At 37.1% G+C, this 14,037-nt stretch overlaps 1 protein-coding gene across 2 annotated transcripts in view; it reads right to left on the bottom strand.

The window, feature by feature from the left end:
- Nucleotides 1-14,037, bottom strand: part of tns2a (tensin 2a) — a 70,790-nt gene that overhangs the window by 20,961 nt on the left and 35,792 nt on the right. For both annotated transcript variants that reach the window (XM_067372040.1, XM_067372039.1), the window contains exons 4-6: nucleotides 2,489-2,527; nucleotides 1,434-1,472; nucleotides 691-740 (exon numbers count right to left, since the gene is read on the bottom strand). In XM_067372040.1, the coding sequence (XP_067228141.1) occupies nucleotides 691-740; nucleotides 1,434-1,472; nucleotides 2,489-2,527 (128 nt within the window). The remainder of the gene's footprint in view (nucleotides 1-690; nucleotides 741-1,433; nucleotides 1,473-2,488; nucleotides 2,528-14,037) is intronic.

A 14,037-nucleotide genomic window follows, 5' to 3' on the forward strand; every position in this document is an offset into this window, starting at 1 on the left:
CAATCCATCCATCCATCCACCAACCAGTATAACTACCTATCATCCATCCATTAATCCATCCATCCATCCATCCATCCATCCATCAACCAGCATACCTACCCTTCCATCCATCCATCCACCCACCAACCAGCCTACCTACCCTTCCATCCATCTATCTATCCATACATCCATCAACCAGCATACCTAACTACCATCCATCCATCCATCCATCCATCCATCCATCCATCCATCCATCCATCCATCCATCCATCAACCAGTATACCTACATACCCATCCATCCATCCATCCCTATGAAGAAACACAGCTTCTCCAAAGCAAAACCGCTAAAATCATCATGAAGAATGATGTACATCAAGTAAATGTTATTTTATTGGATAGCTGGAGTTTGTTTGATTGGACACAGCTGAGCTGTCAATGGTGTGCAGCTGAACTAACCACGCACCCTGACACAGATTAGCTCTCTGCTCCTCACCACACTGCGGCCAAAAGGGATTTTTGACTTTTAACATCAAATCCAAAGGGAATAAAACCCTGCTGAGATGAGGTAATTTATCTGAGATAAGTAGAGATTAGCTGAGGAAATAAAGTCTCAGAACTTAAGCATTCTCAACCGATCCTGCAGCGATCACTGAACTTCATGGTTTGAGATTTGATGCTTTAAAAGCTTTGATTCTTTTCAGCCAAACGTACCTCGGGAGAGTGTTTCTCTGTTTAGTGTAGGTCAGAGACTTTGTTGAGCCCTGGAAAAAGGACAAAATAAGATTATATCATTGTGTTTGGTAACAATAAATTCAAATTCAACTTCTTTTGTCTAGATGACTGTGCCAACTCTTGGTACAAAAGATTGTCTTTTCTGTTTATTTAAACCATTTTTGCTCTTAATATCTGTTTTACTCTCAAGGAGATGCATATATGCGATATGTAAACTAAGAACTGAAGCACTGTTTGAGGCCCAGCAGCAAAATAAAAAAAAGGGTGAAAAAAAGAGGAGAACTTATTCTTGAGACAGTGGAGTCTAAAGGAACTTGAGTCAAAACTACAACGAGAAAAATAAAATAAAATAAAATAAACTTTATCTCCATACCAAAATCCCAGACGGCCAGACTGATTCATCTTTTATAAATAGTTAAAATATTAATGTCTGTGACGCTGTAAGCACCAAGACTGTTGTGTAGACTGTAAATATTTTAAATGTTTAACCTTAAAAATGTTAAATGTTTAACATGAATAAACGATCGTGGAGATGCCATTCTCAAGTGAAACGAGTCAAGGCTTGGACTCAGAAACAGCGTTCCTTACGTCACTACTTAACAAGCGGATATCTTAAAAGGTCAAAGGGGTTGACCAAAAGGTTTGTGAATCCCTGATCTAGAGGAACAGCCATGTGTCAGTTAGTAAGAGAGATAATGAAAGAATAATAAAAAAGTTCTTACCAGATGCTGAATGTGTCTAGATGAGGATGTCCCCCTTCGCTGCAGCAGATGAGAACATAGATATATAAACAGAGTAACAACACAAAAATGTACCATATTTTGCATTCATTACTTCCAGAAGCATCATGTAATATTTATATCTTATCTGAACCCTGAGTGCAACTGCTGACCCCTCAAAAAAGTACAGAACATCCTTATATCAACACACCTAAACTGAATGAAACAAATTAAACAAACTAAGAACCTAAATAATTACACACTAATGAAAGTTAAAGTTCCCCTGTGTTTTAGGACATCAGACACACAATAATTGATGACTACGTACATTACATGACACAATTCAAAGTTTGGGGTCAGTAAGATGCTTGTTAAAGAAATGCATACTTTTATTCGACAACAAGGCTGCATTAAATTGATCAAAAGTGACAGTAAAGATTTCTGTTTCAAATGAAGGCTGTTCTTTTGAACTTTCTATTCATTAAAGAAATTCTGAAAAAAAAAAAAATTGTATCACAGTTTCCACGAAAATATGAAGCAGCACAACTGTTTTCAACATTGATAATATAAGAAATGTTTCTTGAGCATCAAATCATCATATCAGAATGATTTCTTAAGGATCATGTGACACTGAAGACTGGAGTAATGATGCTGAAAATTCAGCTTTACAATAAAATACATGTTATAATATTTAAAAAAAAAAAAAAAAAAGAAAACAGTTATTTTATATTTTGATAATATTTCACAATATTACTTATTGTTTTACTGTACTTTTCCTCAAACAAATGCAGCCTTGGTGAGCAGAAGAGACTCTTACTGACTGAAAAATTTGAATGAAGTTTTACATGCTTTTCAAACATAAAGTCATAACAGACAGTCATTTTTACCACTAGCAAGTGAGCAAATGACAGCGTGAATGAAAAAGGGAGTGAAAAAGTGAGTAAATGAAAGAGTAAATGAACAAGGAAGTAAATAATGAGTGCGCCAGTGAGTAGGAAAAGATGATAAATCATGAGATAAAAGGAAGGAAACAAAGAAAAACAGAAACCAAGTCTCACCAGTTCGGAGGGCTGCGCTGGGATGCAGGCTGTGTTGATCTGAAACAGAGAAAAGGAGCATGACTCAAACCCAAATTCTGCATCGCCTCCACCGTCCAACACAGACACATTCACTCATAACCCTGTCGTCTTTCCCAACTTCATCCGTTTGTCCCGGGATGAGGGGAAGGGAGTGGTGGAAAGGGATCAATTGAGATGGGGAGAAGGAAATGCTTCCCCAAAGCAACAGATAAGCAAACTATCTGCTGATAACACTGAGACTGGAGAAGAAGTGAGAAGCAAGGGATTGTGGGTCATGGACAGTAACCAAACACATTAGTATGCACATTCCTCTCGGATGATCTCGTACAAAATAACAGGACACGACAACATAAATTGTGGCACAGTATATGCATGACAACTCTTACACACCCAAACGGACACACACCATGTTTACATGTCTACATGTTTTGCCTTATGGGGTAAAGGGGGCGGAGGCGCCATTAGTGTCGCAGGAGGGAAAACGTATGTGTGTGTGTGTGTGTGTGTGTGCTGACATTCACGCTTACGTAACATGAAGCGCTCCCCCTCCCCGCACATCCGATCCCCTGCCCAATCCTGCCCTGTTTGTTTGGCCACAGGAAAAGGGCTGAGGCAGGGAGAAGTCACTCTGAAGCACACAGACGCTACACTAGCCTTGACCTACGACTGTGTGTGTGTGTGAGTTTAGGGAGTGAGACAGAGAGTTATTAAAAGATTGTATGTTTTTGTTCAACAAGACAATGAAACATAACTTATGAGGCACTGGAGAACGGAGGGACTTGTTTATTTGGGTGTTTGTGTCTCCAGAAATACATGCTGGAGATGCGTCTGTGTTTCCTTAAATCCCGATGAAATCAAAATGGGAGTTTTTTGGCTTTTAGGATGTCTATTTGGATTCATCTATGTGCTAATTTAGCTAGCATAGTCCAAAAGTTAGCAGATTTAAAATTGACCAAAATTGGATGAAAAATACTGATGACTCATCCTGCACTCGTGGGCGTGTCCTTAATTTTGTCCAATCAAATGCTTTCTTGATTAGATCTAGCTGATTAGTAGTTCAATGAGCATTTCCACCTTATTCCTGACGAGCCCACTGTGTTTTGAATTATGGGTGGCACTTCCGGTTTGGGAAACTTCCATTTAAAAAGACTGAAACGAATCGTTTCAAATCTTAAGGTTGCGCTATAAATAAAGCTTATCTGTCAGTTTGACTGATTGAGCTGTTATGTTTTATTTTCAGATATCATGAGAATAACGTAACGCTTTATATTTTAATGTGACATGTTACAAAAAGAATATCAATGGCAAGAGCTCTTTTGAGTCGTTGTTGTTTTTCCTCACGTTTGTGGTCTGTTCTCCTGATTTAATTTACGATAAATACCATTAATAATACATTGGATTGCATGAAGAATCTCTCGTTTTTCTCCTCGTTATTCTCATATCTCTTTCCAGGTTTGTTTTCACAGGTTAGTACAATTTATTATCTGTCAAAATGAAGGGAATCACTTTGAAATAGTATTACACAATGCTGAAGTAAATTAACATTTTTGATTAAAGTAACGTATGTTATATATTACTACAATGATACCCGTTCGTTATTGCTGTGGAAAGAATCGCGCTTTTGGGGTTACACATGGCCTGTTGAAAGTATCTTATTGATGCTTTTATACTTTTAAATGTCCTTTTAACGTTCGATGGTTGAAGGGTGAGTAGAATAATGTAATCCCATTGTACCCAGTTTTTAAAAAAACATATTATTGTGTTCAAAGAGCGCTTAACAGAAGTTACACCCATAATTCTCGCAAAGCGTCATGGGGCGCTGGAATAAGGTGGATAGCTATGTTCGAAATCGCGTACTGTTGAGTAGGTACTACATTTGAATTTAAATTTACTTCACGACCGTTGAAAAAGTACATTCTATATAGTAGGAATGCGTGTAGTATGAATGAACTCGGACGTCCTACATCAGCCATATGCTGTTACTGTCACATGACAAACCAGCGTCAGTTACGTCCCTTCAACTCCTTTCACAAATCCTCTCTCGTGGCCTAATGGGATAGTAAAGTGTCCATTATAGGAGCACTTCAGAATCCCGCTGGATGTACAGTAGTAAGTCATCCGGGTACTTTTCTCTTACTGTTTTTCGAATACTATGCATTCAGATATACTCCTTTTTCACAAAAATGAAAATTCAGTCATTACTCACCCTCATGTCGTTTCACACCTTTGCTCATCTTCAGAACACAAATGAAGATATTTTTGATGAAATCAAATGGCTCAGTGAGGCCTGCATCTCCAGCAAGATCATTAACACTTTCAATGCCCAGAAAGATACTAAAGACATATTTAAAACAGATCATGTGACTTCAGTGATTCAACCTTAATGTTATGAAGTGTTGAGAATACTTTTCGTGCACCAAAAAAAACAAAATAACGACTTTATTCAACAATATCTAGTGATGGACGATTTTAAAACACTGATTCATGAAGCTTCGAAGCTTTACAAATCTTTTGTTTCGAATCAGTAGTTCGGAGCGTGTTTCAAACCAAAGTCACGCCCCCCAGTGGTGAACCATTGAAATTTCAAAATACTTATGATGTAATGAAGCCTTGTTTACTGAAATCATGTGACTTTGGCACTCTGAATCACTGATTCGAAACAAAAGATTCGTAAAGCTTCATGAATCAGTGTTTTGAAATTGCCCATCACTAGATATTGTTAAATAAAGTCGTTATTTTGTTATTTTTGGTGCACGAAAAATATTCTTGTCACTTCATAACATTAAGGTTGAATCACTGAAGTCACATGATCTGTTTTAAATATGTCTTTAGTAGCTTTCTGGGCATTGAAAGTGTTAATGATCTTGCTGGAGATGCAGGCCTCACTGAGCCATATGATTTCATCAAAAATATCTTCATTTGTGTTCTGAAGATGAGCAAAGGTGTGAAACGACATGAGGGTGAGTAATTAATGACTGAATTTTCATTTTTGGGTGAACTAACCCTTTAAATCTCTACTTTTATTCGAAGGAAATCCTGGGAATTTTTATTACCACAGAGAGTCAGGACATCGGTTTAACGTCTCATGTGAAGGACGGTGCTTTTCTAAAAAGTGTCCCCATCACTATACTGGGGTGTTAGGACCCACACAAAACACAGGGTGAGCGCCACCTGCTGGCCTCACTAACACCTCTTCCAGCAGCAACTTAGTTTTCCTAGGAGGTCTCCCATCCAGGTACTGACCGGGCTCCACCCTGCTTAGCTTCAGTGGGCAACCAGTCTTGGGCTACAGGATGATATGACTGCTGGTAATAAATAGAACACCTGGATCTCCAGCTATATTTGCCAAAATATGTAGCATACAATCAGAGTATGTGACTGTCAATATCCTATACAGTGCAATGAATGCACTGTAACTTGACCTTCTATTTCCAGTTTGATGAATAGATCTGATTATCTGCTTCTTAACTCACAGTATTTCTCGATCAGACTGCCAAAATATAATTTTACACAAAATTTGATTAAATTTATTTTTATTTCAGGATGTTTACCGAACATGGTAAACTACACAAGCAACATGATGAGGTCATGTGATTAACTACACAACTGCTCAAAAGTTTAAGGTCTGTACATTTTCAAAAAGTTTTTGAAAGAAGTCTATTTTGCTCAAAAAGGCTGCATTTATTTGAGCAAAAAACTGTAAAAACAGGAATATTTCGACATTCTTATAATTTAGAAGAACTTAAGAAACTGAATTTTCAGCATCATTACTCCAGTCTTCAGTCACATGATCCTTCAGAAATCATCCTAATATGATGATTTGATGCTCAAAAAAGATTTCTTGTAATTATCAATGTTGAAAACAGTAGTGCTGCTTCATATTTTGGTGAAAACCATTTAGTAACATACTGTAAGCAGTTTTACTGTTCTATTACCAGTTTGATGAATGATATCAGGAGATATTTCTTTCTTGACTCATTATCGGATCCGACTGCCAACAGTCTTTATAGAATTGAATTTAAAAAATGCAAAATAAGGCAGAATCCAGTGTTGTACTGTGCAGTACACTATTATCCCAACAGCCAGTGTTTGTTCTCATCAGTGTTTTTGTGTGTTGCTAGGTGGGATCCCATTATGATATCAAGTTTCCTCTTTTCTTGGCTAAAAAAGCTGCCGTCACATTTGAAGAAAGTGAACGATTATGTCTCAAAACGCAGTGCGGACAGAACTCAAGGCTAATATTTCACTTCGGTGGAAAAAAGACATCTTCTCCACGGTATTCAAAGACAAGAAATCTCTCTGCGTCTCTCCCCACACACAGAGAGCTGCACAACCTGCCTGTAACGCTGTAAGGGAAGATAAGTGTTAAGTGAAACACAGTGTAACTATTTTTACCAGGTGTAAAAGATATCACTGCGACTGTGTTAAAGACATCAGCCGCTGAGAGCCATTCAATTACTGACCCTCACACTCTCTTAAAGTCTGTCCATATGAGCAGATGTTTCTTCTTCAGTGCCCCTCTCGCTTTTCGTTTTCCTTTTAATTCCCTGGGAACATTTTCCTGCTTCCACTGGTAATTTTCCCCCTGCATCTATTCGTTTTTTTTTCCTCTGAGTGTCAGTCATTCCATAAACATTTCCTCATCCATCCTGTTCATGTTTTCATACATTACTCGTTCACCCTTTCTCTTCCTCTGTAACTGTATTTTGGTCTTCCTTTACAAAAAATGTACTTGTCATGTCATCTCTCTGAGTGTTTGGCATGGTAATGGGTATGACAATGTTGTCTGTTTGGTATTGGCGGATTAGATCTGATGCTGCTTTTATTGTTGCTGCTGCTGTTGATTATTATTACAGGTACAGGACTTGCTACTGCCATACATACACGAAAACAGACATGCTGCTGCTGTACAATATAGCATACATGAATTACCCTTAACAGATCTATACAGGTGGAGCTGGGGAAGGTGGAGGGTTTCTGAAGCGTGCTGCACTGCTAAGGCAATGCTACCAAAGTATTTTGAAGATTGAGCATGCAAGCTCATTGGCTACTAGTTGGCTCAGCTGTGCCCTATAAAGAATGATGTGATTACGAGCAGGTTGAGTTAAAGACCTATTAGCCTGCGCCATCTAGAGTTTCATGACAGAACTTTGTATTAGTTTCACCATAATACACTACCATTTAAAAGCCTGTTTTTTGTTGATGTTTTCAAAAGAATCCTTATTCTATCCAAATTTATTTGCATTTAAGAATCAACAAAACAGTAATATTGTGAACCACCCAGGTTACCATAGCAACCGCCTAGCAACCACCCAGAAAACCCTAGCAACCGCCTAGCAACACCTTAGCAACCACTCCAAGTACCTTAGCAACTGCCTAGCAACACCCTAGCAACCACCCACGTCACCATAGCAACCACCAAGCAACCACCCAGAACACCTTAGCAACCACCTAGCAACACCTTACCAACCACTCCAAGTACCTTAGCAACTGCCTAGCAACACCCTAGCAACCACTCAGGTTACCATAGCAACAGCCTAGCAACTACCCAGAACACCTTAGCAACCGCCTAGCAACACCTTAGTAACCACCCATGTTACCATAGCAACCGCCTATCAAACACCCAGAACACCCTAGCAACCGCCTAGCAACACCTTAACAACCACCCCAAGTACCTTAGCAACCGCCTAGCAACCGGGTACCGAATTTTGCCACTGCAAGCACCATTCACATTTTCTTCAGGATTGTGAAATATTATTGCAGTTTAAAAGAACAGTTTAATACATTTGAATATATTTTAAAATGTAATTTATTTCTGGGTTGTCAGCATTTTCAGCATCGTTCCTCCAGTCTTCAGTGTCACATGATCCTTCAGAAATCATTCTAATATGATGATTTGCTGCTCAAGAAACTTTTCTGATTATTGTCAATGTTGAAAAAAAAATTTTTAGGATCCTTTGATGAATAGAAAGTTCAAAAAGTCAACTTTTTTAACATTATAAATGTCTTTACTGTCACTTTTGAACAATTTAATGCATCCTTGCTGAATAAAAGTGTTAATCTCACTGACCCAAACTTTGAACAGTAGTGCACATTAGTGTTTATTAGTGTTACTACTAAAAAAATCATAATAAATTAATAGGGAATCTCCTTTAAACAGTGTAATATTTATATCTATTTAAACATTTATTATTATTATTATTATCTTATGACAGCAGTGGTTAACACCACATAACCAGATTTGTATAGTTTCTGAAGAAAATATGTGAATGGTGTTTGCCCGCACACAAAAATGCCACTGGGTGGTTGCCAGGGTGTTGCTATGCAGTCACTACTACTGTCCTAAATGTTTTTTTTAGCGTGTTACCACTATTGGAGGTGGTTAGGTTATGTTAGGTCTTGGTGGTTACTTGCAGACCTCATCAAAAGAGCTCAAGTGTGCCTTTGGGATATTTTCAGCTGTTTCATTGTCCAACAACAAAATAAAAAATATAAGTCTTTTTGCTGAGAAAAGTAATATCACATCTCTCCCAAATGAGATTTTAGGCATCAGTCATGTCCGTAGCGCAAATAGTGCTGGACGAGCTACACGCCACAGTTTAATATGCAGGATTAGGGGTTTGTTCAGATCCCCAAGTATGAGCAATAACCACTAATACATGTATTAACTATGCTATGTTGGTGGAAACTATGGTCACCATGGTAAATTTTTGTTGCTGCACAAGCATGATAGTTCCTTTTTTTCCTTGTGAATCCAAAATACTTCTCGCTAATCTTTTTCCTCCTCTCCTTGCCAACACTCTTTTGTTTCTTCCTGTATGTAACCTTCTTTCTCTCCCTCCATCACTCGCTCTGACTTTCTTTCTCCTTATCCAATCCACACTTTCCGCTTTTCATTTTTCCCTCATTTAACAGAATGCCAATCCGCTCCACCTCCCTCAGACCGGCCGGCCTGCAGCCAGAACAAACTCAGAATTCCATCTGAAGGACCAAATCTTACGCACGACTCCTGCAGCAGCCTTTCATCCCGCTATTACTCTATTTATCCATTATTCTTTCTTCCCCAACCCCCTTCCCATGCTTTCCTCCCTCCGTCTGTCTCTGAAGTAACAGCAGGCCCCTGTTCTGTGCCCCTGTGTTCTGCAGCGAGCCCAGAGGAACATGTTCCCACGTGTAATGGGACGTTAAGGGTGAGGAGAGGTCCACGTGCCAAGTGTAATACCACAGCAGTAGAGTTTTTTTTATGTGACAGGGATGTGTTTTGACTTTAAGGTGGCTCCACCGAATCAAAGCTCCAAACGAAACATGGCTGAGCTCATTACTGATGTCACGCTCAGAATAAGATACACTGTTTACAGTTAAAAAAGCAACTTTACACCGCCTATAGCATGTACAAAATATATGCACAGTATTGGCCAACGCTGGTCACGTGAGCAGAACGACGCATATGTGTGATGCTGACGCAGGAGCCGGCCAATAATGAGCTGGTGTTCTGACGCAGAACCTGGAAGCGCTGAACTGCGTCTACAACGTAAACAGTGTAGGAGAATGACAGGGGAGAGAAGAAACTGCTGAATAAAGAACCACTGTACCATAAAGCTCATGCATTTCATCAAAAATACCTTAATTTGTGTTCCGAAGATGAGCGACAAAAGGGTGAGTAATTAATGACAGAATTTTCATTTTTGGGTGAACTAACCCTTCAAGGGTATAGGGGGCAATTTTGGACACAGCCATAGATTTCTAGTTTGTAACTCTTTGTTTTCTGTTTCCATGGCTTCTAGAATGTTCTCATTTGTTGTCATAGCAACTCATTGTTTGATTGATTTGATTCAACTCATCCACTAGCATGTGCCGTCATGTTCATCTTTTGTGTTGAATTGACCCTTGTGTGTAAAATGACAGCATGTCAACAACACTCGACTACAACAACTCTTCCTCTTCTCTAAAGCAGCACAAAATGGCCCCGCCCCCTTTGTTGTGTGTTCTCGGGGGTGGGGTTTATGTAAATTTTAGGGTTTGTGATGTCACCAACCCGGGAAGAAGCTGTTGTAGTCCCTACCAGCCGTTTGTTGTAGTCTTTCTGTAAAAGAAAATATATCTCTCTGCTTTGAACTTTGAGCAGTTATAGCACAGTTTAACTGGATCTTATATTTTTTTATCTTTATTTTTTGGAGCTTGTGAGTGCTTTGCTTAGGCTCAGCATCTAGGAAGTTCCTGGTCTGATTTCTCTGGACACAGACTTTGATACTGTCATCCCAGTAGCAGCTGCTCCATCCGCTCCGCACTCGTTTCCTGTTCGTAGAGGTGTAAGGCTTTTTTAAGAGTTCCTCGGAGGCAGAGAGGAAATGTTCTTTTTTGCTGTGTGCTGGGGTCTGGAGATGTATGTAGAGATAAAAACGTGGACAGGGAGAGGAGGTGCAGATTAGAGAAGGAACAAGGAGTCATACTGTAAGCAGGGCAGGAATATAAGAAGGGTGGAGATGAATACAAGAGCAGAGGAAATGGAGGAAGGAGGGGGAGAGAGATGGAGGGATGTCAGTGCGGTGAAGGAAGCGTGGGACGAGAGCGAGGGTGGACGGTGGGCTCGGGTGTAAACAGTGTAATTATTGTGATTATTCCGAGTAGAATGCAGGGGTCTCAGGAGGAGCAGATCCTGTTACACACGTTCTTCACTGCTGACTAACAGAAAGAGCCCTCAATAGTGAGTGTACATCTCAGGACGCGTCAAGAACGTGTCCAGGTCATTAAAAAAGTGATAAATTATGTTTTGCTTAAAGAAAATTAAGCCTGTTTTAGGACCATCAAGATCTTTTTGCATCATGTTTTCTTTTTGTTTTTAATAAAGAACCATTCCCATTACTGTAATTCAAACAGATGTGAAAAAACTGATTTATTAGTTTAAATCAAATGGATCATTATGAATGTAATTATGAGTGTTGAACAATATTCAGTTTATGCTGATTTTTTTCTAAATTGTATATTAATGTAAAAAAAAAACAATTTACAGTAATGAGAATTAAAATGTCTTGAAAAAAAAAAGTCAAAATGGGAAAAAAGTATGGACAAATAATATTAAAAATAACAATAATTTATAACTATAATAATATAGAAATAAATAATAGAATAAAATATCTTGAAAATAAATAATAATTATTATTATTATCATGAATTTATAACAACAGGGTAATTTATATAATATTAATAATAATAATAATTATTATTATTATTGAAAATAATTGAAACAAAATATATGTGAAATATTATAATTATTATTATTGTTGTTATATATATATATATATATATATATATTGTTATCATTGAAAATAAACATATAGAAAATAAATAGATTATTATTATTAGTTTATAACAATAACAGGATAATTTATTTATTACCATTATTATTATTAATTTAAAACAAAAACAGGGTCATTTATATAATAATAATATAAAAATAGTGTATATATAATAATAGTATTAATAATATGGTTGTTATTGAAAATAAACATGTGGAAAATAATAGTTATTATTAATTTGTAACAACAACGTCACAATTATTAGTATTATTATTGAAAATAAATATATGAGAAAATGTAATAATAACCATAATAATAAATTGTTATTGTTAGACATTATTAGATAATTAAGACATCCCTCACATATTCATAAAAAAATATTATTATTATTATTATTATTATTATTATCATCACCAATAATATTTTGTATGAATATGTGAGTGATGTCATAATTTTCTGTAAAGGAGCATCAGAGTAAAAGGCTGCCATGATCTATGCCCAACAAAATGCAGTCAAGACTGACATATACTGACAGATGGGCAGGAATAACTGCATGCAGACAAAACGCCTTTCTAGATTGTCATATAGAAGCACCTAAACATATGCATGTCCTCTGACAGCACTGTCTAATGCATCGCTCCTTATTTCTCTGTGATTTTGTGCATTAACAAGCCTCGAGCAGCTGTGTGCGTGTTCCCACGGGAGAGGCTGGGAATACACAGAGGTCGGCGTTCACACACAATGTGATTACATCTTTTTATTTGGATTGATTCCTTACATGGAGATATATAGCTGAGATAGGCCTACTCTCCAAACTCCAGCAGACAAGATGTATACACAAACCAGACTGAGCTGTAATCATCTTCTAATTAACTTTCTTTAGTCTCACTAATAGGAGTTTCAGTATTAGATCACCCCTTCTATTGTCTTATTGCCAAACTAAACAGGAATCACAGATCTCCAGAGTGAAGCAGCCAATCAAAATGGAAAGATATGAATAAACAGAAGTAAATACATTCCCTCCAAACAGAAATAAAACTAAACAATTAACAGAATACAATCAGCCGGTTTGAGCTATGGCTAGTTTTTCTGATCTCATGTGTTTATACAATCCTTTATGCATGCTATAAATACAAAGACATGGACATATTGAAGAATGCACTTCAGTTATGGGCATCTTTCATCAGTTATGCATATGGATATAGTTTCATGGTTGCAATTACACTGATGACAAAATGCAATGTGAAACTCATGCCAACAAGAATACGAAACAGATTTTATCTAAAGCATTTTTTAGGAGAAAAAGAGCAGAGAAAATGCAATGACAATATGCTTTTTTTGTGTCCTATTTATTCTTCTTCTTTTTTTTTTAATAATAATAATAATAATAAGGCAATTAATTAATTAAAAGTGCCCCTATTATGCTTTTTTGGGCTACACTTAATTTAAGGTATCCCTGTTACAGTATAACTATACATTTAAGTAACAAGTAATATTAATTAACATGTACCTACTATATAATTAGGGCTAATTTGGTTTAAAGTTAGTTGTATTTATTTACTGTTATTACTACAGTACATGTAAGTACATGTGTTACCGTTTTTTGGATATTACCTTTAATGCAGTGTGTAATATATTTGTTTGTGAATGTAAAAGGTCTGCAAAGTTTCAAAGATCAAATTGCATGATTAAATTGAGTTATTATCTCCCAGAAAGAACTAATTCTGAACTGTCTGAAACGAGTCGTTAGTAATTCCACTCTCACTTCCTGCACAAACCTACGTAACAATTTAACTAATTTATGATGATCCAGAGCTGAAATTCAGATTTGGTAATGGGCATTTTGTTTCCTACATGCACTGAAAGTGGTAGACCAATCACAACAGACTGACCAATCAGAGCAGAGTACACTCCAAAAAAAAAAATGCTGGGTTGTTTCCACCCATGTTTGGTTCAAATATGGACAAACCCTACCGTTGTTTTAAATTTACTTAATAACTGTTAGTTACAGTTGAACCAACTGTTGGGTTTGTCCATATTTCTACAGGAAAGGAGGGGTTAATAAAGACTTAAATTAAAAAATAATAATAATAATAATGTGCTTTTGGCCTTGGATGGATGTAAACCTGTTGAAGCAGACCCCTAAAACAAAATTATGAACTTTTAGAACAGCATAAAAAACTTTGATGAGGGTCTGAAGTACCAATACAATTTTGTGACAAAAACAAATTG

Source organism: Chanodichthys erythropterus, chromosome 20, assembly GCF_024489055.1.
Source record: "Chanodichthys erythropterus isolate Z2021 chromosome 20, ASM2448905v1, whole genome shotgun sequence".
Classification (NCBI taxonomy): Eukaryota; Metazoa; Chordata; class Actinopteri; order Cypriniformes; family Xenocyprididae; genus Chanodichthys; species Chanodichthys erythropterus.